This window comes from Panthera leo, chromosome F2 (genome assembly GCF_018350215.1).
Source record: "Panthera leo isolate Ple1 chromosome F2, P.leo_Ple1_pat1.1, whole genome shotgun sequence".
Lineage (NCBI taxonomy): Eukaryota > Metazoa > Chordata > Mammalia > Carnivora > Felidae > Panthera > Panthera leo.
In genome coordinates, this window is record NC_056695.1 from 81,591,119 (window position 1) to 81,616,122 (window position 25,004).

At 58.2% G+C, this 25,004-nt stretch overlaps 3 protein-coding genes across 4 annotated transcripts; 1 reads left to right on the forward strand and 2 right to left on the reverse strand.

Moving 5' to 3' along the window:
- Positions 1-3,882: 3,882 nt before the first annotated feature.
- On the reverse strand, positions 3,883-8,731 carry LOC122211060 (secreted Ly-6/uPAR domain-containing protein 2-like). 2 transcript variants are annotated; one of them, XM_042924139.1, is made up of 3 exons: positions 8,641-8,731; positions 4,427-4,525; positions 3,883-4,196 (listed from the first exon to the last, which is right to left on the reverse strand). In XM_042924139.1, the coding sequence occupies exons 1-3, from the start codon at positions 8,690-8,692 to the stop codon at positions 4,060-4,062; spliced, it is 288 nt and encodes a 95-aa protein (XP_042780073.1). In that variant the 5' UTR covers positions 8,693-8,731; the 3' UTR covers positions 3,883-4,059. The 2 variants fall into 2 exon arrangements, with proteins under 2 accessions (XP_042780073.1, XP_042780072.1); XM_042924138.1 differs by lacking the exon at positions 8,641-8,731 and having other exon boundaries at positions 4,427-5,093.
- On the forward strand, positions 6,056-10,809 carry LOC122211058. Its single transcript, XM_042924136.1, has 3 exons — positions 6,056-6,387; positions 7,827-7,881; positions 10,287-10,809. The coding sequence occupies exons 1-3, from the start codon at positions 6,312-6,314 to the stop codon at positions 10,783-10,785; spliced, it is 630 nt and encodes a 209-aa protein (XP_042780070.1). The 5' UTR covers positions 6,056-6,311; the 3' UTR covers positions 10,786-10,809.
- A 2,026-nt stretch (positions 10,810-12,835) lies between these two features.
- LYNX1 (Ly6/neurotoxin 1) lies at positions 12,836-15,604 on the reverse strand. The gene is made up of 4 exons (XM_042924137.1): positions 15,489-15,604; positions 14,386-14,587; positions 14,069-14,170; positions 12,836-13,862 (listed from the first exon to the last, which is right to left on the reverse strand). Exons 2-4 carry the CDS (start codon positions 14,435-14,437, stop codon positions 13,666-13,668), a joined length of 351 nt encoding a protein of 116 aa, XP_042780071.1. The 5' UTR covers positions 14,438-14,587; positions 15,489-15,604; the 3' UTR covers positions 12,836-13,665.
- Between the last annotated feature and the right edge of the window lie 9,400 nt (positions 15,605-25,004).

A 25,004-nucleotide genomic window follows, 5' to 3' on the forward strand; every position in this document is an offset into this window, starting at 1 on the left:
CACGTGCACACTCACATGCACCGTGCACACTCACGTGCACACACACGCACACACTCGTGTGCACTCTCGCACGCACACACATGGACTCACAAACCCGCACACGCGTGCACGCTCACATACACAGTGCACACTCACGTGCACACACGCGTGCCAGACACACACTCGAGTGCACCCTCGCGCACACACACATGCACTCACAAACCCGCACACGTGCACACTCACATGCACCGTGCACACTCACATGCCCACACTCGTGTGCACTCTCGCGCGCGCACACATGCACACTCACAAGCCCGCACACACGTACAAACTTGCACACATATGCATACGTGCAAACTCACGTGCGTGCGCACGTGCACACGTGCACCCCCGAGGGTGCCTGCACGTCAGCCTCCACAGGATGTACTCCGCCTGGGACCCCGTCACACCCTCCACCAAGCCCACAGCAGCTACGGGAACGCTGGGGTGGGGTGGGGAGGGTTGCCGACAGGTTCCTCGGCCTCTTGCCAGGCGGTCGAGGCCGTGGTGCCCAGACTCACTGGGGCCACGCTGCAACCCCACCCACCTCGTCCGTCTTCTCCCACAGGGTCCCAACCTTGGTCCCTCCTAGGCTCTGCCCCTGCTCTTCTTCCTACCGCCAGAGACGCCTCTCCCTCCCCTCCCCTCCCCCCTGCTCTCCTGTGGTTGAAATTCTGTCTGGGGACTCCCCCCACCCCCACCCCACCGCCTTTCTATGGTCTCTGGACTTTCCTTTGAGATCGGCTCCAGGGAGCTGGAGGCGCTTGTGTGTCCCTGGCGGCGACCGGCGGGGCCTGAGGACGAGGCGCGCGGTGACCCTTAGCACCGGGCGCGTGTGGGCCACTTCACCTGCTGGGTCGTAGCGTCCTCGCTGCGGCCCTCCAGGCACACGCCACCACCGCCTGTACTCGGGACACAGGGTCAGGGGCTCCCGGCCTTGGCGGGAGCTGCCCTGGGCGGGTCACTTAGCGTGGGCTGGGGAAGCCGAGACGGCGACCGGGCTTGTCTGATTTGACACTTCACCACACCGCACAGCTGCAGCTCGGCGCTGATGCTGGATGTGGCTAACCGGATTAGACACCGGCCGCACACACCCTAGGCTCCTCCTGGTCTAGCCCGGTTCCCTTGCTGCAGCCACACCAGCCCAACCCCTCGGCCCCCGAGGGCCCCGCCTGTGCTCTCCCTCCTGAACACACCCGTGGCCCCCGGTATTCGCTCCTCCCGCGGTTTCCGCCTGATCCCTGGGCAGCCGGGCTGAAGCCGGCTGCGAAGTGTCAGCTGTCCACCTAGGTCGGGGAGGGATGTGACCCGGGCAGGGTCTGGGTGGGCTCTGTCTAGGATGCCAGCCGAGAGGCCTCCAGCCACCCCTCCGTTCTACCAGGAGCCTCCAGGTCAGGGCCCGGTGTGTGACCGGGGTCAGGGTTCTGGGCGTGACCAGCGTCAGGGCTCAGGGTGTGACCAGAGTTGGGGCTCAGAGCGTGACCGGGGTCAGGGTGAGCGTGTGACCGGAGTCAGGGCCCCTCTGCTGTTGCCCCATCTGCGGCATGGCCTCCCCTCCGGCCTGCCTGCGGGTGACCTCCTCTGGGCAGTGTCTTCGGGCCCCAGGAAGGCAGAGGGGTGTCCTGGCCCAGGCTCCCGCTCAGCGGTTCCCCTGTAAGCCGATGTTTCTGCACCGTGAAGGGAGTGCACAGGGTGCAGTTCTCCCCAAGGCAGGCCCGGAACCCTCGGTGCCGTGCCCCTCCTGAGGCCCCCTGGGGAGGTGCCCTGACGCGTGGGCACACGTGTGCTGGTAGGCACCAGCACGCGTCCACGCCGCGGCGGGGACCTTCCACTGCAGCCACACCCTGTGGGTCGTGTGCTCGGAGGCACAGAGCTGGGAACCTTCGTGTCCCCCCCACGCCACGGGGCTCCTTGTCCCCCCAGTCAGGCTCTCTTCTCCCCGCTCTCCGTCACCACTGACCCTTCCAGGAGATTCGTAGGAAGGCAGAGCTGGCAAATGGCTACTGTCCATTGCAGGCATTGGTGAATGACCCATCCGCTCGCCGACGAAAACCGTTAGATGTGAGTTGTACCTCCAGACTCAGAACCCCTGCCCGGGAAGCCTGAAGGTCTTATCGGGCGCTTACCCAGCCCTCGGCGGGCCCCCACGTTGGGGCACCTGCCTTAAACCAACCACGGGAGGCGGTGGCTCTGTGGGGGCGGGCACTCCCTCCCGTCCGCAGGCTTCTGGGTGACATTTCAGGGGCCTGCATTCAGCAACTTTCTTGGGGCATCTTAGAGTTTCATGCACGCGGCCGACTTGCCCCAGGGAGCACCCTGCACGGCGTGCGCACGGGGCTGGCTTCCAGCCTTTCCCTCTCCTCCCGCTTCTCTCTGTTTCTCCCCTGCATTTAAAGTGCCACTTGCTTTTACGTTGTCCCTTTCTTTTTTTGTTTTAAATTTTAAAACTTTTTTAAAATCTTTATTTTTGAGACAGAGAGAGAGAGACAGAGGGCAAGCGGGGGACGGGCAGAGAGAGAGGGAGACACAGAATCCGAAGCAGGCTCCGGGCTCCGAGCTGTCAGCACAGAGCCCGATGCGGAGCTGGATCCCATGAACCGCGAGATCGTGACCTGAGCTGAAGTCGGACGCTTAACTGACTGAGCCGCCCAGGAGCCCCTCGTGTCGTTCTGTTTAGATTTGTGTGGAATCATGACTCTTTCTCAGTCTGGATTTTCAGTCTTGGTTCGATTTCAGAAATCCTCCTTCTCTTGTTAATTTGTAAGAGCTTTTAACGCACGTGCTTCTGATGGCACACGATTCACCCACTGCAAGCGTTTTCGGTGTGCTCCCAGATTTGTGCAACCGCCCCCCGTCAGTGTAAGACTTTCCTCACCTCAAAAAGGGACCCACCCGCCTCCTGGCCTACTCGCGGGCTGGCCTGCTGTGGGCATTTTGTGGAAATGGACTCACAGAGGAGGTGGTCTTTTGCATCCGGCCTCTTTCCCTCAGCCTGACGCCCTGGGGCCCGTCCCCGCCTTGGCGGTGCCTCTGGAAACATCCCCGCGCCTGGAGAGTCCAGTCTGTCTGTCCCCTCGTCCGCTGAGGCGCTGGGTGCGGCTTCCCCGTCTGGCTCTTGTGACGACGCTGCCGTGAGCGCGGTGTGAACGTGTGAGTGTTCATCTCTCCGGGTGTGTGCCCCGGGGATGGAGTTGCGGGGCGTGTCGTGACCGCGTGTAACTGCTCGAAGAACGCGTCTTGATTTTCTATGCTGAGCCGTCTATCGTGTGAACAATCGCTCTTTTGACATTTCAAGCTCGGGTTCAGTGGGACCGCCTCTCGATAGGAGGGGAGCGGAGGCCGGGAGCCAGCGTGGTTTTCTCCCGCGGGGTCAGCTTCCCCACCTCCGGCCTGTGACCGCCGTGGTGGCCACGGTCAGTCCCGCCTGGGGGCTCGTAGGGGCCTCTCCCGTGTGCCGAGGGCCCTCCTTGCGCCTCCGTGTGGGGTCGCTCGCTCTGCTAGGACGCCGTCGCCACGCTGCACCGGCTTTTCCACGTCTTCTCGAGAACGTGGGAGAACGTGGCCGGGGTAGGAACAAGGAAAGGGCCGGGCGGTGAGCCCGGGGGGAGGTAGGGGGACCGTGCTCCACTTTGCGGCCCGAGGCTGGTGGGAGCCATGATTAAAAGTGTGCCAGTGTGTGTGTCTGTGTGCGTGCGTGTGTATGGGTGTGTGTGCACGTGGGGGTGTGGGTTAGTGTGCGCGTGTGCACCTGTGGTGGGGGCTGATTCCAGCCTGACCCTCTCAACCGGCTGCTCTGTCCCTTCCATCCTCTCCCCTGCTTCCCCCAAAGTCCCCGCCCCCTGCCAAGGGCCCCTCCCCCTTCCTCAGACCCACGCAGTGCCACCCTTGGGTCCCCTGACCCCCTGCGCGGGCGGGATGCTCCTGGAGCGCCCCCCGGCCCCGGTGCCCCATCTCAGCTGCGGGGGGAGCAGGGTCTGCCTGGGGGCCAGGGCGCGGCATGGGCTCTGTGAGCAGGGGCAGCGGCTGCGGGTGGAGGGGCGCTCAGTCCTGGTTGCAGAGGCTGAACTGGCAGCAGACGATGGACACGTGGGGGCCGAGGCCCAGGGTAGAGATGTCGGGGCAGCTGGTCTGGCACGACTTGGTCACCATAGGCAGGTCGATGAGGCTTAAGGGGACCCCTGGGATGGACGGAAGGCTCCCTGAGCTTCTGCACTGCGCGCCCCCTGCCCCACCGGCCACCAGCGCAGCCCCCCTCCCTCGGGCCCTCTCCGGGGCTGAGGCCAGGGGGTGCTCCCCCCGCCCTGCTCCTGACTTGCTGGGAGCCTGGACCAGCTCCGCCCCCTCTGAGCCTGGCTCTCTTCTGGGCAAAGGGGCCACGGCTGGCCCACCCCACACGCGCCCCACTCACGGGTGGCGATGGTGACGCAGTAGTTGGAGTTCCGTGGGCATCTGAATGCACGGGTGCACCCTCCGAAGTCCTTGCACTGGTGACACATCAAGGCTTGGGCTGCAGCCACGGGCGGAGGGACAGGTGGATGGACAGACGGGGACACAGGTGTGGGCAAGTCCTGCCTAATAGCACCCGCTACTCCCACCCAGTGCCCCACTGTCATTCTCAGGGCCCTAGCCCCGCATCCTGGGGTGCCGACCCCTCAAGACCTCCCAGATGGGGGGGTGGGGGAAGGTCGCCATGTACGAAGCCTCAGCCCAGGGCCGGGCAAGTTCCCAAGGCTCCAGCCTGTGGGACCGCGCTCTTCACGGGAAGCGGGGGCCAGGCCTGGGACCACGACTGGATGGGTGCTACGACTGGAGGCCGCTCTTCTGAGTCCCCCAGCCAGGAGAGCGCTGGCCCGGGGTGGGGGCAGGATGGGGTCCTCTGGGCTTGCTCTGTGACATCCCAGGGGAGTGGAGCAGGGCCACACCCTGAGGGAGTTGAGAGTTGGGAGTTTGGGATGGAGGGAAAGTGGTGAGGGCTCCCCAAGACACGACCGTGCCCATTTTCACCTCGGGGGGGGGGCCTGAGCAGGCCCCCGTAGGCCCACTGGCACCTTAGTTCAGGTGGCTAAAGTGACGGGGGCCTTGCCGGCCCCAAGGGTGTCAGGTGTGCTGGGCAGTGAAGGGCCGGAGGGAGGCGGGAGGGAGGCCAGCACGGCTCTGTTCCGTGTCCCGTTCTGTGAGGACATCACAGATTCTTCTGGAACACTGAGTTCACTCCATAAATGTCTGCCCTCTGCCCTCCCACGTGGGCACTGCTCGGGGCCCCACAGCCGCTCTGTCTGCCTGGCTGTCTGTCCTTCTGTCCCCCTCCTCCCCACACTTCCCGTCCCCCCCTTCCCCGCCTGTCCTTCTCTGGTTCCTGAGCTTCTGTGCAGGAGGTCGAGCCACGCGCCGGGCCCTGCCCTGGCTGCCCGCTCGTCTGGGCACAAACGCAGGGCCAGCGGGGCGAGCCCCAAGGCCCGCACTGCCCCCACTCGCCGTGTGCAGGCTCGGAGCCCCAGGACGCTCGCACCAGAGTACAGGACAACACGCTCACCGCCCCCCTCACTCCCTGGTCAGCCCTTCTGGCCTCGCCCCCCCCCCCCCCCCCCCCCCCCCCCCCATCGCCCTGGCTTTGCCCCGGGTCAGCACACTTTCAGGCCCGGGTCCTTGACCGTGATGGTGCACGGCACACTTGAGCCAAACCACATACGCACGGGCACTCGCACGCACACCTGGGCAGGGGCTCCCGGCCCCCTCCCGGCCTCACCCTCTGCTCCCCCCCACCTCCCGCCCCGGGGGGGCTGTGGGCGGCGCCCTCCCAGAGCCACAGAGCCGGAGGTGGAGACAGGACGTGTCCACCGTGGCGGTGGTCTAGTCAGCCTAGACTCGCCCGCCAGCCCCACAGAGCAATCCGAGACCCCACATGTGACCAGGAGAGGTGACGGTTCCCGTCACAAAGCCCAGCAAAGCTGCTTGAAGCCACCCTCACATCAGGCCTGAGGACGGGGTGGTACGTTGCATACGCCGCCACCTAGTGGACAGACAGGGGAGTGTCACCGGCAGACCCGGGCAGTCTGGGTCTCCAGGGCGTCAGGGAGAGAGAAGCAGCTCCTGCCTCCTGCTCTCCTCTGCTCACCCCCCGCCCCCAGATGCCTCCCTGCGCTGCCCATGCTGTGCCTTCTGCTCTCCTGGCAAAACAGGTCCAGCTCATTTGCCACTCCGCTAGGGAGGCCTCCTGCGGTTCCGGGCAGAGTTGATGGCTCCTCGCCTGACATGCCCACCACGATCTGCTGACGCCTCTGCCCCAGCCTGTGATGGGGTCCCTGCCCCCACATGGTCTCACTCAGGGCTGGCTCCCCATCCCCGCTGCCTCCGACGTGACGGACACGGGTGGGGCATTTTGCCCACTCTTCCCACCCAGAGCATCCCTCACATAGCACCCCTCCTCTGTACCTAGTGGGACTGAGAAGAACTTTGTGGAGGGAGGGAAAGAAGGAAAAAGGAAAGGAAGGAAGGAAGGAAGGAAGGAAGGAAGGGAGGAAAGGAGGGAGGAAGGAAGGAAGGAGGGAAGGAGGGAAGAAAGAGAGGAGGGAAGGAAGGAAGGAGGGAAGGAAGGAAGGAAGGAGGGAAGGAAGGAAGAAAGAGAGGAGGGAAGGAAGGAAGGAGGGAAGGAAGGAAGGAAGGAAGGAAGGAAGGAAGGGGGGAGGAAAGGAAGGAAGGAGGGAAGGAAGGAAGGAAGAAGGGAGGAAGGAAGAAGGGAGGAAGGGAGGGAGGAAGGAAGGAAGGAGGGAAGGAGGGAAGAAAGGGAGGAGGGAAGGAGGGAAGGAAGGAAAGAAGGAAGGGAGGGAGGGAGGAAGGAGGGAAGAAAGGGAGGAGGGAAAAAGGAAGGAAGGAGGGGAGGAAGGAAGGAAGGAGGGAAGGAAGGGAGGAAGGAAGGAGGGAAGGGAGAGAGGGAGGAAGGAAGGGAGGGAGAAAGGAGGGAAGGAAGGAAGGGAGGAAGGAGGGAAGGAAGGAAGGAGGGGAGGAAGGAAGGAAGGAGGGAAGGAAGGAAGGAGGGAAGGAAGGAAGGAGGGAAGGAAGGAAGGGAGGGAGGAAGGAGGGAAGGAAGGGAGGAAGGAAGGAAGGAAGGAAGGAGGGAAGAGAGAGAGGGAGGAAGGGAGGAGGGAAGGAAGGAAAGGGGAAGGGAAGGGGGAAGGGAAGGAGGGAATGAAGGAAGGAGGGAAGGAAGGAAGGGGGAAGGGAGGGCGGAGGGAGGGGGAAGGGTGGCTAGGGGTGCAGGCTGCCGGGGGCCGGCGTCGGTCGTCTCCCTATCGGTGCAGCAGGCAGGACACCTCCCACTCCGCCCCTGTTGGCTCTAAACGGGGACTGGCGCGCGGACTGGGGGGAGTGCACTTCCCAGGGGTAGCAGGGAGAGGGCGCCGACGATGATGTGGCCTGTGGGGCTCCCGTGATCCACTGGACCTGGGCTAAGCCAGGGGAGGGAGGAGGGGCCTGTGGGTGGCCCCTCCCAGATGCCACACGACACCCCCCACCCCACCCCGTGACCTAGTCCCGGCGGTGACAAAGACTTTCCCCGTGTTGAGCTCAGGTCCCCAAACCCCTGTCCGTCGGCACTGGTGACCCAGGAGCAGTTCTTAGGGGTCATCGATGAGACCCGGGCCCCGAGCCTCACATACGTTCCCCGCCGGACAGAGGGCTTGCACAGGGCCCGGGCACGGTCGGGAGGGTCCCAGCAGTTAGAGACACTGGCAGACCCCAGAGGGTGGTGGGTGGAGCCCTATGCCCATGCCAGGGGCTGTCCGGACACTCCCTCTGTCCATCTCATTTAGGGCCATGGCCGCGAGGAGGGTGCCAGCCCAGATGTGGAAACAGAGGCCTGGCCAGGTGAGGGCTGGGGGCCGGGGGCCGGTCGGGGTTGGGTCAGGGGCCCAGCAGGGTTCGTTCGGGCATCTGGGTGGGTGAGCGGAGGTGCCATCCACCTCGGGCGGGAGGAAAGATGATGAGGCCGGGTGTGCGCGGCCCCATTTGAGGGAAATGTCCCCAAGGAGCCCTGAGGCAGGCATCCGGTCCGAAGGGCCTGGAGCCGACCAGCTGGGGCCAGCGGTGGCGGAGGTGGGCACAGCCGAGTGCGGAAATGGCCCGAGTGAGGTGACTGGACCCAGATGGAAGCCAGAGCGAGGGAGCAGAGGCCGGGGTCCCAGCAGGAGGGACTTAGGAGGGGGCCCGGAGAGGGTGGGCCCAGGAGACAGTGCCGGCCAGGGAGGAGGGCCGTCAGACTCAGTGTGGGGGGATCGCTGCTGAGTTGGAGAGGCCTGTGGGGGAGGTCGGCGGGGGAGGGGTGTCGAGCCGGGGCAGGGCACAGAGAGGCGGGCAGTTCTTACAGGGCACAAGGACAGCGCCCGGGGCTCGGCTGATGGGACTGTGGGTCCAGGAAGGGGCCGGGGGAACTACCGGGTGCTGCCCACGGGCAGAGGGTAGGAGCTGGCTGGTGGGGCGGGGCCAGTGCCCCAGAAAAGGGGGTCAAGGGGGCAGGAACCGGGGTCCTCTGAGGTAGGAAGCCACATCCCGGGGCTCGGTGGTGGCTGAGGCTGGGGGACCGGCTTAGAGCAATGGTGGGGGGTGGAGGCGGCGCCCGGGACTCACCCAGCTGCAGGCTCAGGGCGGCAGCCAGCAGGAGCCCGAGGAGCAGCCGCATGGTGTCCCAGAGAGAGGCTGGTGCCCCGGGCAGCCAGGCTGCGATCTTATACCTGCCGCTCCCACCCTGCACCAGCCGGGCTCCGCCGTCTGACTCGCCTGCCAGCTGACTCAGCCACGGAGCCAGGCTGGGGCCCACGCGGCGCTGGGCCACCCGGCCCCCAGGCTGGAGGGCGAGCCCAGTTTACCGCATAAACCCTTCCCTGTCCACCAGGTAGGATAATCCCGGTCGTAGGGCGGGGATCACGCCAGCCCACCCCGCAAGGAGGCACAGGCAGCACGCGGCCTCTCGTGTCCCGCGGGAGGGTCACCCCTCCCCCTAGACACGCCGAGGAAGCCGAGGCGGGCCCGGCCGGAGCCCTGACCAGCGCTGCCCCCGGGGTGTCAGGTGACCAGCTTCCCTCCGAAGGGCCGGAGTATGTGCCTCCTCAGCCGGCCGCCTGTCCGGTGGGCCTCTGTCCACGAGTGGCAGCTGGGAGCCGCCCACCTGGCTAGAGTGCTGAGGGCTCGCGTTCGCTGCCGTGGTCACGCCTCAGGGCCCAAGACCTGCGGCTGTTTTCCCCCGCGGTGGGGGGAGAGCAGAAAGGTATTTGAAAGGGTCCCGTGACGGGTGACACCCGACAGCAGCCAGACATGCCAGGGTGACCCACCAGCCACACCGCTCTGCTAAGAGCTGTCGGGGCTGGGGCACCACGGGGGCAGTGCAGGTGGCTGTCCGTGGGGAGCCGGCCCCACCGTCCGGGGATCCCCGTGCGTCTGCTCTGGCTCCCGGGTGGCTTCTGTCCACCCCTCTAGCTGGTGGGCTCCTTAGGGCTGGGGGCTGGAGGGCTGGAGAAGGAGCCAGAAGACTGGGGTGCTAGGTGGGTTCCTGGGGTCCCGCCTCCCCCCACCAGCGTTCTCTGGGGGCCCCTCTCAAAGGGTGGGCTGGGTGAGTTGGTGGGCCCGCCTCCTTCCCGTCCTGCTTGGTCCCCTCCCGCGGGTCGTCCCCTTCCCTGCGCCCGTCCGGGCTCCGACGTCGACTGGATGAGCCAGGGTGAACAGGAGTCTGGGACAGACAGAGCCGGCGTCACCAGCCATGCCAGACCCAAAAGGTGGACCTGAGCTCAGACCAAGGTGGCCGGTGAGGACAGAGAGCAGGGCAGACACATTTATTCACCCATTTATTCACTCCGTGAGATACGGAGCGGACCCCTCAGGTGCAGAGTGTAAGCAGAGGAGGGAGCTCCGGGGTGAAGGCGGATGCTTGTGCCGGTCAGGGTCAGGGTCAGGGTCCAGGTCAGGGCTAGGAGTCAGCATTAGCGTCTGACAGGGACACGGCCCGGGGAAGTGTGACGAAGGGAAGGGAGGCCGCCCGTCAGTCCATCCATCTGTCCGTCTGAGGCCTCCTGTGTGCCGGTCACTTACACCCACAGCCTCGTTAACCCCCACGAGGCCTCAGCTCGGCGGGGACGGTCGTTCCCATTTTATCAGTGAGACAACGGAGGCTCCGAGATGTGAACGGGGAACTCCCGGCAAGTTCAGTGGTGGGGGCTAACAAAACGCAGAGAGGGCGCGAGACAGAAAGAGGCCTCTCCCTTTCTTTGTACCCTTTCCAGAGGTTTAGAAGCAAGAACAACATACACGCTCGTGGAACAAACCAGCCGCTGTAAAGGGGATGACGACGCGGTTGGTGCCGCCCCCTGCCCCCCGCCCAGCAGGGCACCTCAGCCCTGGATGCACTCCTTCCTGACGCCTTCTCTCCGCGCAGGGCCGGCGTCTCTAGGGGGGCGCCCACAGCCCCAGCTTCTCAGCTGTGCCCCAGGACAAGGCACAAAACAGCCACAGGAGGGGGCACAGCACAGCCAGCACGAGGGACCCCCAGGCCGCTTTGAGACGCCACAAAGACCTCTGAGGAGCCCGAGCATCTATTCACATCCAGGGGGTGCTCGATTCTGTCGGAAGGATCCTGGAGTCACGTTGGCGCCCCTGCGCTCTCCCCCGTCGGCGACGCCAGCCCACGGCCCGGGACACAGACGGCGGGCCGGTCGCCCTGCCGCTGGTCCTCACGGCTTCTCAGATCTCTGGTTCCACTTTTCTCCTGCGAAGCTTTCCTGACCCTAAGCTCTTGCAATTACTTCACAGGCTGAGATTGTTTTCCGTTTACAAACCCACCTCCTGGGCTTCGCCCTCTCAAGCTCCCAGCTGCTGGGAGAAGACAGTGCGCAGTGGGGCAGGCCTGTGGGGGTCGGGCAAGGTGGCCAGCCAGCCTGCCGGGCGGGCCGCCACATCATTGCTCCGTGCCTCAGTTTCCTCACCTGCAAAGGGGGCACGATAATGGCTTCCACCTTGCAGGGTGGTCGTGGAGTGCTCAGAGCCACGACCACAGAGAAAGCAGACAGATGTGGGTTCCCATATGCTCGTCGGCGACATCCCCACTGGCATTTCCCACTGGGGGCCTGGCCCAGTATTGGTCGAGGGCCTTCCGGGGGCTCTGTGCTGGGTTTCAGAGACATCCGGGCCAGGCAGAGCCCTGTCTGTGGGGGTGGAGGGGGTGGCACGGTCCTGGGGGACCTGGTGCAATGTTGTGGGTGTTGGCCTTGGACCAGGTCACGGTGGAGCACGGGCAGAGGGGTGCAGAGGGCAGGTGTGGGCACCCCCATACCATGGCAAGCCCAGCTCGCTGGATCCCTGCTCGCAGTGACCCCGGAGCCCACAGGGGGACACGAGAGGCTCTAACTTCATCCCCCCTGTGATGGAGGAGGGAGGACTGATCCCATGCCCCTCCCAGCTCTGGCCTACGATGCCAGCTGGCCCAGGACGAAGGTCTTACACAAGCGATTTAACGACGGCTCCCAAGCCTCTCCCACTGAGTCAGGAGGTTAAGGCTGGCTAGGGCTGGAGGCCCATGTCCACCCCTTCCACATCCAGAGGCCTGTGCTGGCCGTCCAGCCAGCTCTGTGGGGGCAGTGCTGTCGCTTCCAGGAGGCTGACCACTCCCGGGGGTTCGTCGGATCTGTGGGAGCTCAGGGCGGGGGTCTGGCTTACTCCCAGCCTCCCCAGGGAAGGGCTCACACAGGATCGGTCCTCGGGGGGAGGAGACACCCAAGTCTCCTGTGGGGGCTGAGCTCTTGACCTCACACTCCTTGGGGTACAGCTCCTTCCTGCCTCTTGGCCCAGGATGAGACCCATCTTCCCAGACCTTCTGGGAGGTCCAACCAGGTCGGCCTGAGGACCCCTACCCGGGCTGGCCCAGGCTCTCCTAGGGTATCCTGATCCCTTGAGATCTGGAATCACAGCTTGGAGCTCTCCAGGCTGAATCTCTAGCACAGGCTCCCCGATCAGGGCCATGCTTCGGGGCAAGGGCTTCTGAGTCCCGGGGACTGTCCTACCACATTCCGAGTCCCGGGGACTGTCCCACCACACAGGCATTTGTTGTAATGCTGCCAACTTGAGCCCAGCCAGCTTTGAAGGGACTCCTGGGCCCCTCCAGAGATGCTGAGCTGGGGACACTGGTTAGGTAAGGACGCTCAGGCCCTGTGTGACCTGGGCCACAATGTCACATGTCCAGTCTGACTTCACTGGAAGGAGGGCCAGTGTTTCCTGGGCCACCCTTATCCAAGATTGTTGTTGCTGGGTGACTCGTTTCCTAAACCAGGCCAGGGATGGGGTTCACCTAGGCTGGGTACCCTTTAAATAATGCCAATTCTTGGGCCCCCGAGAGTCCCCAATACCCCACTGGGTTGGGGGCACCTGGAGACCATTCCCCAAATCAAGGAGGGAGCTCTTTGGCCAGGGGAGGACTTCTCTTTCTCTCCTTGGGCAGAGTCAGAGGGTGAAGGGTCCCATGGAGACCCTCAGGCTGGTGGGCTCAGCCTCTGGGCCGGGGCCGGCTCACCGGCTCTCATTCAGCCAGGCCCGCGGGCCAGAGCAGGTGGGGACCAGCCACCAGTGGGTGTGGACAGTGGTGCTTTGGATTGGAAGGTGCAGAGGGACTTCCGGGATTCTGGAGGGAGGCTGGTCATCTGAATCTCAGACCCTGCCTCCTCCAGCCTCTGTCCCCAGACCTCCTCTTTCTCCTTTTAGGAACATGCCGCCCACCCCCCGCCCCACCCCACTCACCCCTCCACCCCAGGCCAACCGGATGCGTGCTGCTGCTCAACCCACTCCGTGAAGGGGCAGGGGCAGGCGAGGGCTGAAAGACCAAGCTGTTTGGCCCCACCTTCTCCCTGCCAAAAATAGCCCCTGGTCAGCTCTCAGGCTCCACCAAATATAGCCTGCCTGCCCTGCCCCCAAGTGCCTGCAGTGTCAGGCCAGGGTGGGGCTTGCGGCAGGTCAAGGGTTTGGCCTGGCAAGAAGGGGAAGAACCTCTCACCAGGCTTCTGGGGCTGGGGGCCTCAGGGCTCTCTTCAGGACGGGCCCGCCTCCTCCCCCGCCCAGGGCCGTCTGGAGACACAGGACTTCCCTGCACTACTACCTGGGACGGCTGACAGGGACAAAGGCCTTCCTCACATGCCCACAGGGACAGCCTCCGTGCGCCTCCAGAAAGCCCTTCTTCCTAGGGTGCCCCCCACCCATCCTGGGTCCCTCCTGTCCCCCACCCCTCCACACCCTTACTGGGCAGACTGCGGCAGCTGCCAGGAAGGTGGGCCAAGTCTCCCCTCAAATCAGTGTTCCTCAGCCAACTGAGAACCCCAACTGAGCAGCACACTTTGCCAGACACCCCCCTCCTTGGGCAGAGGAGGAGCGAGCTCTCCCACCAAGGCCAGACAACTTTGGGAGGGCTGGTCCCACATCAACCTTTTGAGAATCAAAGTCCTGGTCTGGGAGGAGGCCCCAGGCCGGGAGCCCACCCCCCCCCCACCCCGAGTCCTGAAGCTGACGGTCCTGGGTGTGGCTGGGGGAGGGCACGAGGTGGGTGGGGGACGCAGGGTGAAAAGGTAGGGCTGTGCCTCTCAGAACCCGGTCCTTGAGTGGGTCTTGGTGGGGGGCAGGGATTTAGAGCAGACCCCAGACAGTAGCCAGGAGGATGGGGGCCAGGGCCAGGGCCCCCGGCACGGCGAGGCCAGCGCTGTTGCAGAGGTCATACTGGCAGCAAGATGTGGTGGAGGCGTGTTTGGAGTAACCGTCGTACACGGTCTCGAAGCAGCTGGGCACACACGACTTGCTCACCTTCATCCTGGTCGGCGTGTAGTCTGCACGGGGGAGCTGGGCTAGGACCCCACTTGGCCCAACTCTGACATGCAGGGCCTTTAGGGCAGGCTCTCCCTCAGCCAGGTGCTCCCAGAAAGAACCCCAGGGCAGGTGGGGCCTCCCTCCTCAGTCCCCCCCCCCACCCCGCCGCTCCTAGGGGCAGGCAGAACACCCCCTCCTGCTCCCCGGGGGCACCCCAGTGACTCACAAGTGCGTGTGGTCATGCAGTAGGTGACCATGGCCGGGCAGCGCATGGGATTGAAGCAGTTCTCGCCGTTGTAGGCGCACACGTGGCAGTCCAGAGCCTGGGCTGGGGGCCGGGGGATGGGGTGGGAGCTGGATGGGGGTCGCACAACAGGGGGGGGAGGCCCCTCCTCCAGCCCGGCAGGCCCCAGGTCCCATCCCCTCCCCCCGGCACAGCTGGAGGCAGAGGTGGTTTTTAGGAAGCCTGGCCTCCCTCCCCACTCCCAGCCGTCCTGCCCCCAACAAGGGTCTGTCCATCCGTCTGTTCTCCATCTGTCTTACCCAGAGGGAAGCCCACCAGGGCCACAAGGAACAGGGTGAGCAGGGGCGCCATGGATGGAGGCGAGAGGACAGAGTGGCAGTGGGGAGTTGAATGGCAGCTGGTCCTTGATTTCAACTCAGGCTGGGTCAGGGGCGGGGCACAGAGCAGGTCAGACAGCCCCCTGCCCTCCCCGGCTCCTGGGTTACTGGAGGCACTGCGGCCCTGCACAGAGGAGGACAAAAGAGGGTGGTCACCCAAGGGGACCCGGGCAGGGGTGCTGGTGGGAAGGTTTCCTGAAGAAGGGGACACAAAAAGAGAAGGAGGCGGGGGGCGGGGGGGGGGGACAGTCCAAGTGGAGAGACTGGTGTCTACAAACAGATCTGTCGCGCGGTTGAAGGGGTGGTGCGGGGAGGAGGGTTCATGCAGGGGCCCCAAGGAGCCTGCCACACAGCTCCTCCTCACCGAGGGCCCTGAGTACAGGTGAGCGGCCAGGGCACCACTAGGCCCCAGGGTGGGCCTCTCCTCACTGCTTCCCCTCTGCTTTGCCCCTGGGGTGTCCTTGCGTGGGTCCCCCACTTCCGCTACTTTCAGGGCCGAGGTGGGGGCCGCTCTCCCGGGAAGACCTCCGGAGCCCAGTCTTACTTGGGCTTCAGGTCTGAGTCCTGGCCCCGGGGGGAGCTCCTGGCAGGAACAGGCTCTGATCAGCCTGTGGGGAAATGCGCTTGGAGCGTCCACGCGGGCAGGAGACCAGGAGGAACTTCCCGGTCCCTACATGGCGCTCGGGATGGACACGTCCAACCTCTGGCTGGGAGGTGGGGGGAGTCTGGACTACGACTTCCCTCCCCTCCCCCTGCGGGGATTCTCGGGGCCCAGCGTCCCGTCCCAGGGGGCCAAGCCTCCGCCCCTCCGGAGAACAGCAAACCAACCCGTCAACCCAGTTCCCAAGAGTCACCCTCAGGGTGCTGAAGGCCGGAGTGAGGACTGGCCTGGCTGCTCCGCTTCCCGCCCCTTGCCCGCGAGCCCCGCCCCGAAGACTGCGGTCCCAAGCAGAGTGGGGGAGGTTTCGGGATAACCTAAACCGTGACCTTCAGCACGCTGAGCCTCCGCTGCGCCCAGGACTCACCCGCGGCCGCTCGCCAGCTCTTCCCTGGGTCTGAAGGCGCGACCGGACGGGCGCCCCGCAGGGACCACGCCAGAATGCCCCTCCGCGGCCTCCAGAAGCTGCCAGCCAGGCCTGACGGCGCCGCAGGAGGCCCCGCCCCAGACCGCCCCCGGCCTGCTTTGGACGGGCCCCAGCCCCGCCCCGGTCCGCCCCCGGCCTGCTTTGGACCGGCCCCAGCCCCGCCCCGGTCCACCCCAACTCTATTTCATCTAGGCCCCGCCCCGGCTCCGCCCATCTCCCCTCCCCCGCGCCCTAGGTCCGCCCAGGCTCCGCCTATCTCCTTTCCTGCCCCGCCTTAGCCCCGCCTCGGTCCCGCCCTCAGCCCCGCCCAGTCCCGACCCCGCCCTAGGCCCGCCGCCTCTCCGCCCAGGCTCCGTCCAAGGTCCTGTCCAGCTTCGTCCCTCCCGCCGCCTCCGGGTTCCTCTTTCCCCGTGGACTCGAACCCCACCCAGCCCTGGCATCGCGGAGAGCCAGCCACGCCCAGACATGTATGCTGTCCCCCAGTGACATCCACGCGATCCCCTCAGATGCACGCGCACCGCTCAGGGACTATCTCCATGGGATCTGGCCGCTGTCATCCACCCAAATCTTGGGTTTCTCCCTGCTTCTGCCAGCTTGTCTTCACCTGCTCACCCCCGCCATCACCGGGCCCCTCATTCCTTGAGCCCAGTTCAACAGAGTTGCTGCGTGGAACAACGCCCCCCCCCCCCCCCCCCCCCCCCGCCCCAGGCGCACAGTGACCCCTGGACCCGGCTCCCTATTCAGTCTGCCTGCGTTCCCACCTGGCCCTGCCTTCCCTGTTGAGTGACTTCTGCGTTTTACCTAGCATTTCTGGGCTTCCGTCCCCACACCTGGTCCCATCTAGAAAAGTGAAAAATCAAGCCTTGAAAGGATCCCATTATTTCACGGACCCCTCCCACCATGATAATATCAGTATTAAATAATTGTGTGGTTTTTTTTTTTTTTAATATACAACTTTCTCAACATTTAGTTTTCTTCTGTTTTGGGCAAAATTTAGGATTTTCATGGGCCCTAAACTTTTCATTTTTTTCTTTAATTTTTGTTCTGTTTTGTTTTCGTGTTCATTTATTTTGAGATAGAGAGAGACAGAGCACGAGCTGGGGAGGTGCAGAGAGAGAAGGAGACAGAGAATCCCAAGTAGACTCCACGGTGTCAGTGCAGAGCCCAACACGGGGCTCAACCTCATGAACCGTGAGATCGTGACCTGAGCCGAAATCAAGAGACACAGGCATAACCGACTGAGCCACCCAGGCGCCCTTTTTTTTTTTCTAATGTGAAACACACACACACACACACACACACACACGGTTTTTTTGACCATAAAAGTTTTTTTTTTTCTTTCTTCATTTGAAGGAGATGGAGTACCTCTGGATCCAAGCAGGCCACCTCTCTGGGCAGATTGGGTGTTTGGTCCCCCTATTTGCCAATAGTCTCTGAGAGGCCCCATGTCCCATAAATATTCTCATCCTCACGAGGCTCACACTCTAACACGGTAAAGAATAAACACATGGGTCAAAACCAGAGCATGTCACTGGCTTCAGCATGAGGCCGTGATGAATTGATAAGAACGGGTTTATGGCCCTGCCTTAAACGACTAAAACACGGAGTGTAAACAAAGCACTGCTTTTCGGACATGGTGTGACAGGCAGACAGACGCGGTGATTCTGGAGGAAAGGGACTCTGGTGAAGGGAGGGGCTGCAGGCCGCAGCACTGGGGGAACCAAAGAGAGCCCACGGTCTCCCTGACGGAGGAAACAAGTGGAGAGGCGGGGAGGCCGAGGCAGCTGGAATTTCCAGGGCAGAGCCCGGATGGAGAACTGCCCAGGAGAGAGCTAGGAGGTGGGCAGAGGGTTCCATGCACACATTTGAAGAACTTAAGAAGAGGCAGAAGAAGCCGCTGAGAGGGGGCGGGCAAACCAGTCCCCAGAGTCACACAGGCCCTGGGGGTCACCTGCGTGAGTGGGGAGCAGAGACCTTGAAATTTGGGGCCACCGGACAGAGTGCTCGGAAGGAAACTGCCCTAATCGTGGGGCCTGCTTGGGCCTAGATTACAGATCACATTGAGTTCCACATGACCGAGCATAAGAGCAAGTCTTGAAAGGGTCCAATCGTCTCCACTAACTTGATTGCATCCTGAGACAGAACCCAACATTATTTAAAAGAGAAAATAAGCCAGCATCTTACAATGTAAATTTCATCTAATTAAATACCTGACACTCAATTGAAAACCCCAGCAGGCATGCCAGAAAGGAGGGAAAGGTGACCCGTGGTGGGGAGAAGACAGTCCTTAGAGCCATGAGCGCCACCGCTGGTCATGTCCATGGGCAAGCACATGAAAAGAGACACTGTATTTCCCATATTGAAGCAGACAGAGGAGGGCGCGGCTGTGTCGGGGAGTCTCGGGAAACAGAGAAAACACAAACGGAGCTTCTAAAGATGGAAAAATAGCCGGGTGGAGTTAACAGCCCACTTGGGTCTGCGGGGCAAAGATCAGCGGACTTGAAGACTAAGCATGAGGAAGAGGGTCCCAGGACACAAAGAATGAAAAGGGACAGCACAGTGGGGGCCTGTGTGTCGCTGGAGTCCCAGGAGAGGCGAGGAAGAGAAAAAGGTTTTCAAAGAAACAATGGCCAAATTTTTCCGAATTCGTTAAAAACTGTACACCCATGGAACCCAGAAACTCAATGAACCCCAAGCACAAGAAATATGAAGAAAACTAGGCCAAAGCATCCCGTGTGCAGGTGCCGTGGCAGCGACAAAGAGGAAACGCTGAGGGCCCGGCAGACTGCGCGCAACGGCCAGGGTGACCAGCTCTCGAGCGAAGAAGACAGAAAACCCAAAGCAGACAGGGCAGCATCGCCCACCTGGAGATGCCAGAGGGGCGGCTGCAGAGCCCTGCTGCAGGGCAGTGGGGGGGGGAGGGGTCCCGCAGGCAGAGGGAAATTATGCGGCGCCCACACACATCCACACGGAGGAATGGAGAACACCAGAAATGGGAAAAAGAAGGTACTCGTCTTATTTTTAAATGACTTTATCATTATTATTATTATTATTAATGTTTATTATTTTTGAGAGAGACACAGAGCGTGAGTGGGGGAGGGGCAGAGATCGAGGGAGACACAGAATCCGCAGCAGGTTCCAGGCTCTGAGCTGTCAGCACAGAGCCTGATGTGGGGCTCGAACCCATGAATGGCGAGATCATGGCCTCAGCTGAAATTGGACACTCAACCGACTGAGCCACCCAGGTGCCCCTGTCTTATTTTTAAATGACTTCAGAAGATAATTGGCTGCTTAGAGCACAAGTAGTAACAATATATTAAGAGATCTTTAGCAAATGTTGAAGTAAATTGTGTGACAGTGGTAGCACTCACAGCCCCAGACAGGAGAAGGAAGTGCACCGTTGTGAGTTTATTGCCTGCATGTGAAACGGCACAGTTCTTGAACACAGACTGTAATAAATTAAAGATGTGCACTATGAACACTAAAGCAACTGCAGAGAGAGAGAGAGAGAGAGAGAACAAGGAGATAAAATGGAATCAGAAAAAAGTAATCTGTTCGTCAAAGAGAAGGCAGAGGAAGGGGGAGAGAGAAAAAGCGTGGGGCCAAGGAGAAGACAATGGGAGAAGAGACTCAAAGCCACCTGCACCCGAACCCCACTCTGTGGTCAAAACTCTCAGTGAGGAACAGAGACAGAGTCACGTATGTGCTGTCCTCAAGGAGCCCACTATACGTATACAGACACGAACAGGCTGAAGTCAAAGAGAAAGAGACACCATGTTAACTCTGATTAAAAGAAAGCAAGAGTGGCCATATTGATATCAAAGTGGGTTTTGGAGTGGAGAATATAACCAGCAAGGAATGGGGACACTACATAACCTTGATGGGTTATGTAGGGGACAGAGCAACCCTAAGTGTTTATGCCCCTAACAATTGAACTTCAAACACATGAAGTACAGTAGCCTGGCAGAACTGAAGAGAGCAGAGGAAGGTTGGGATTACAGAGGTTTCAACACTCCTTTCTCAACGTCCCAGGGCAGAAGTGGACACAATCCTAAGGACAGAAGGGAAGTGAGCAGCACTACCGCCCAGCGTGGCCTGGTTGATGTCCTGCTGGGGGTACACACCTTTCGGAGTATGCACAGAACATTTGCCGGGATGACCTGTGCTCTGGGCCGTGAGACACAGCTCAATGCATTTACAAGGACTGAAAACATACGAACGGTTTCTTTAGACAACAGTGGGATTCAATTAGATCCTGAGAACAGAAAAATATTTGTAAGCTCCCTCAAATATTTAGAAATTGGGCAACACATTTCTAACTAATCTATGGGGTTGCTGGGAGAACTGGACAGCAACGTGCAGAGGAATGAAACTAGACCACCTTCTTACACCATACACAAAAATAAACTCAAAATGGATGAAAGACCTAAACCTAAGACAGGAAACCATCAAAACCCTAGAGGAGAAAGCAGACAACAACCTCTTTGACCTCAGCCACAGCAATTTCTTACTCGACAGATCTCCAAAGGCAAGGGAAACCAAAGCAAAAACGAACTATTGACCTCATCAAGATAAAAACCTTCTGCACAGAGAAGGAAACAACCAGCAAAACTAAAAGGCAACCGACGGAATGGGAGAAGATATTTGCAAATGACATATCAGATAAAGGGCTAGATCCAAAATCTATAAAGAACTTACCAAACTCAACACCCAAAAAACAAATAATCTAGTGAGGAAATGGGCTGAAGACACGAATAGACACTTTTCCAAAGAAGACATCCAGATGGCCAACAGACACATGAAAAGATGCTCAACGTCACTCATCATCAGGGAAATAAATAATCAAAGCCACACTGAGATACCACCTCACACAAATCAAAGTGGCTAAAATGAACAAATCAGGAAACAACAGATGCTGGCGAGGATGTGGAGAAGCGGGAACCCTCTTGACCTGCTGATGGGAATGCAAACTGGTGCAACTGCTCTGGAAAACAGAGTGGAGCTTTCTCAAAAAATTAAAAATAGAACTACCCTATGACCCAGCAATAACGCTGCTAGGAATCTACCCGAGGGATACAGGAGTGCTGATGCCTAGGGACACATGTACCCCAATGTTTATAACAGCGCTTTCAACAATAGCCAAATACGGAAAGAGCCTAAGTGTTCATCAACTGATGAATGGATAAAGAAGATGTGGTTTATATATACAATGGAATACTACTTGGCCATGACAAAGAATGAAATCCTGCCAGCAGCAACATGGATGGAACTGGAGGGTATTATGCTAAGTGAAATAAGTTAGTCAGAGAAGGAAAGATATCATAGGTTTTCACTGATATGTGGAACTTGAGAAACTTAACAGAAGACCATGGGGGAAGGGGAAGGGGAAGGGGAAAAAATAGATATGAACAGAGAAGGAGGAGGCAAACCACAAGAAACTATTAAATATAGAGAACAAACTAAGGGTGGATGGGGGGTGGGTGGGGGAGAAGGGAAAATGGGTGATGGGCATTGAAGAGGGCACTTGGGATGACCACTGGGTGTTGTATGTAAGCCAATTTGACAATAAATTATGTTCATTAAATAAATAAATAAATAAATAAATAACCTGTGGGTCGAAGGAAAAATTTGAAAGGAAATTAGAAAAATTTCCAGTCCGACAAAAGTGAAAACACAATACAGCAAAGTCGGGTGCAGCTACAGCAGCTTCGGAAGGGAAGTGTCAGCACCAGCGCTCACATTAGAAAACCAGAAAGGTCCCAACAGGACGACCTCCACCCCACCTTCAGAAACCAGAATGAGAAGAGCAAAGCAAAGCCCAAGGAAGCAAAATAAAGGAAATAACAACAGTAAGAGCCCACACACACAAATCGATGACACAGAGAAAGAAAAACTATGGGGAAGATCAAGCAAACCCAAAGCTGATTCTTTGAGAATATCACTACAATTTTTAAACCTCTGGCCAGACTGATCAAAAAGAAAGAGATGAGGCCAAGCACAGAACAGGAATGAGAAAGGGGGCATCGTGACAAGTCATAACCACATTTTACCAATACAGCTTAGGTGACACAAGCCCCCTCACAGACACAAGCCAGCAGTGCTCACTCAAGAGGAAAGACATAACTTATTATCCCTCTATCTTTTGAAGAAATGGGATTTGTAGTTTAAAAGCTCCCTCCCCCAACAAAACTCCAGTGAATTCTACAAAGCATTTAAAGGAAGAATAATACTGATTCTCCACAACCATTTCTGGAAAATCAGGACCCACTGATTAGGAGGCCACCATGGCCCTGATAACCAAACCTGACACAGACATTATAAGAAAAAAAACTATAGACCGGTATCTCTCACAGACATAGCTGTAAAAGTTATGAACAAAAGTATGGCAAATGAATCCAATAATAGAGAAAAGGAAATACAAAATGACAAAGCACAATGCTGGTTTAACATCTGAATATCGATGAGTGTGATTCACGATATCCACAAGACGACCATCTGCATAGATTTGGGAAAAACATTTGACAAAATCTAACATCCATTTCTGATTCAACAAACCAACCTCTCAACAAACTAGGAATAGGAAGGAACTGCCCTAGCCTGATAACGGCATCTACTGAAATCCTACAGCTAATATATTCAGTTTGGAAAGACTGAACTTTATCCTCCAACAGCAGGAGCAGAGTGGGGGCCTCTGATGGTTCTTATTCAGCTGCGTACTGCAAGCCCATCCGTGAAATGAGGCAAGACAAAGAGATAAAAAACACAAAGATTTGAAGGGAAATAAAACTGCCCCTATTTTTCAGATGACAGGCCTGTTCAACATAGAAAATTTTAAGGACCCAGTTTTTCAAGATGGCGGAGCAGCATAGACGTTTTCAGCTTGTCTGGTCCCCGAAACACAGCTAGATCAGCACCAAACCATTTTGCACACTTAGGAAATTGATCTGAGGATTAACACAACACTCCGCATAACTTGAGCCACAGAACTCAGCAGGGACATGGCACAGAGAGGTGGAACTGGGGGAGAGAGAAGCCCTGGAGGGTAGGTAGCTGTATTTGTGGAGAGAGGACAGAAAAATGGGGGAGAGTACAGGAAAAGCACTCCCCCCAAAAGTAGCTGGAGAGAAAGAGAAAGAGTGGAAACACCCACAAGTGACTGAAGAATAAAGGGAGAAAGGAGAGGGTTTTTTTTTTTAATTTTTTTCAACGTTTTTTATTTATTTTTGGGACAGAGAGAGACAGAGCATGAACGGGGGAGGGGCAGAGAGAGAGGGAGACACAGAATCTGAAACAGGCTCCGGGCTCCGAGCCATCAGCCCAGAGCCTGACGCGGGGCTCGAACTCACGGACCACGAGATCGTGACCTGGTTGAAGTCGGACACTTAACCGACTGTGCCACCCAGGCGCCCCGAAAGGAGAGGGTTTTAATACTGTTAAACTCCATAAACATATACCATTCTTTCTTGATAAAAACCCTCAAGAAAGTATGGATAGAAGGATCTAGAGTCAGAAATTCCACAGCTCAATACCTGAGGGTGCTCTGGTGGGAAGGCCGAAACCCCAGGAGCAGGCAGCGAGGTCCTTGAGGTCCTCGGGGGCCTTGGGCCACATGGGGAGAAGAGGTTCCCTGCTTGGAGGGCATTTGGTAGAGGCCATACAGCCTCCCCACAGGCAAGGGTCCCAGTGGACTCGGAGAACAGCCACCTTTGCTGGTACTGGCACAAAGACGCCGGGGTGCAGTGAAACCTGGTGCCTGCCGTGTGTTGTGGTTACCATCACCTCTGAACCTCTGCACAAACGTTCTCTGGGGCAAGCTGGCACCTGGCCATTGCTCAATGAGAGGGTTGGACCAGGTCCAAGCCGCAGGGTTCTCAGAAGCGAGGGATTGGGAAACACAGCCCCATCTGAGATGAAATTCAGGAGAGAGGTGCCACCTAGCAGGCTGATGGCTTGGACGTGGACAGAATAGAAGTGAGGAGTAGACGGAAGCCAAAGACAAAAGAGGGGTGCTTGACTGAGGGTCAGTGAGAGCACAGAGTTACTGTGCCAGAGACTAGGAAGCTGGGTGAAGCCATTTCCACCTCTCCAGCCCATGCACATATGCTTGCACAACCTGATCCACCCCAGTAAGCTAAGCAGTGCCACCTAGTGGAGAATGGAGCCATTACACCAAGTCCCACCCAAATGCGACCTCCAAGCACATGCCCTAGAGGACCAGAACGAGTCTCTCCACCTGCTTAGTGTACGGACTATAGAGTGTTTCATGGTTTCAGTTCTAGGGGAAACTGGATACAACATCATTTGGGGTTCATTCTATTTGCTGGTTCATCTATCTGTTTTTGTTTGTTTGTTTTTTGTTTCTGTCTTTGTTTAAATTGGGTTTTTTCTTTGTCTTTTCTTTTTCTTGGATATAGAAAGAGAAAAATCATTTTTTGTTTTCTTTAATTTTTTTTAAATTCTTTTTACTGTTTTTAATTTTTTGTAAATTTTTTATTCTATTTCACTTTCTTCATTTCATTTTATTCTATTTTATTATATACTTTTTAAATTTTAAACGTTTTCTTACATGTTTCTTTCTTTTTGTCCTTTTCTTTCTTTTCTTTCCTTTTTTCTCTATTCTAACAAGCTTCTTTCAACAACCAGACCAAAACACACCTAGGATCTAACTTCCTTTATTTGATTTTTTGTGTAGTTTTTAATTTTTTTATTTTAATTTTTTATTTTATTACTTCTTTCTCTTCTGCCAAAATGACAAAATGAAGGAATTCACCCCAAAAGAAAGAACAGGAAGAAATGACAGCCAGGGGCTTAATCAACACAGATATAAGCAAGATGTCTGAACTAGAATTTAGAACCATGATAATAAGAATACTAGCTGAGGTTGAAACAGGCATAGAATCCCTTTCTGTGGAGATAAGAGAAATAAAATCTAGTCAGGAAGAAACTAAAAATGCTATAACTGAGATGCAATCTTGAATGGATACCACAGCGGCAAGTATAGATGAAGCAGAACAGCAAATCTGCAATAGAGAAGACAAAATTATGGAGAATAATGAAGCAGAAAAAAAAGAGGAAAACTAAGGCAAAAAAGCACAATAAAAGAATTAGAGAACCCAGTGACTCATTAAAAAGGAATAACATCCAGGGGCACCTGGGTGGCTCAGTAGGTTAAACTTCCAACCTCGACTCAGGTCATGATCTCCTGGTTCATGAGTTCAAACCCCACATCTGGCTCTGTGCTGTGTCTCCCTCTCTCTCTGCTCCTCTCCCCCATCTCTCAAAAATAAATAAACGTTAAAAATAAAATAAAAAAGATTCTGTCTCTTTCTCCCTCTGCCGTCTCCTAGCTTATGTGCTTGTTCTCTCTCTCTCTCTCTCTCTCTCTCTCTCTCTCTCCTAAAAAAAAAGGAATAACATACAAATCATAGGAGTCACAGAAGATGAAGAGAGAGAAAA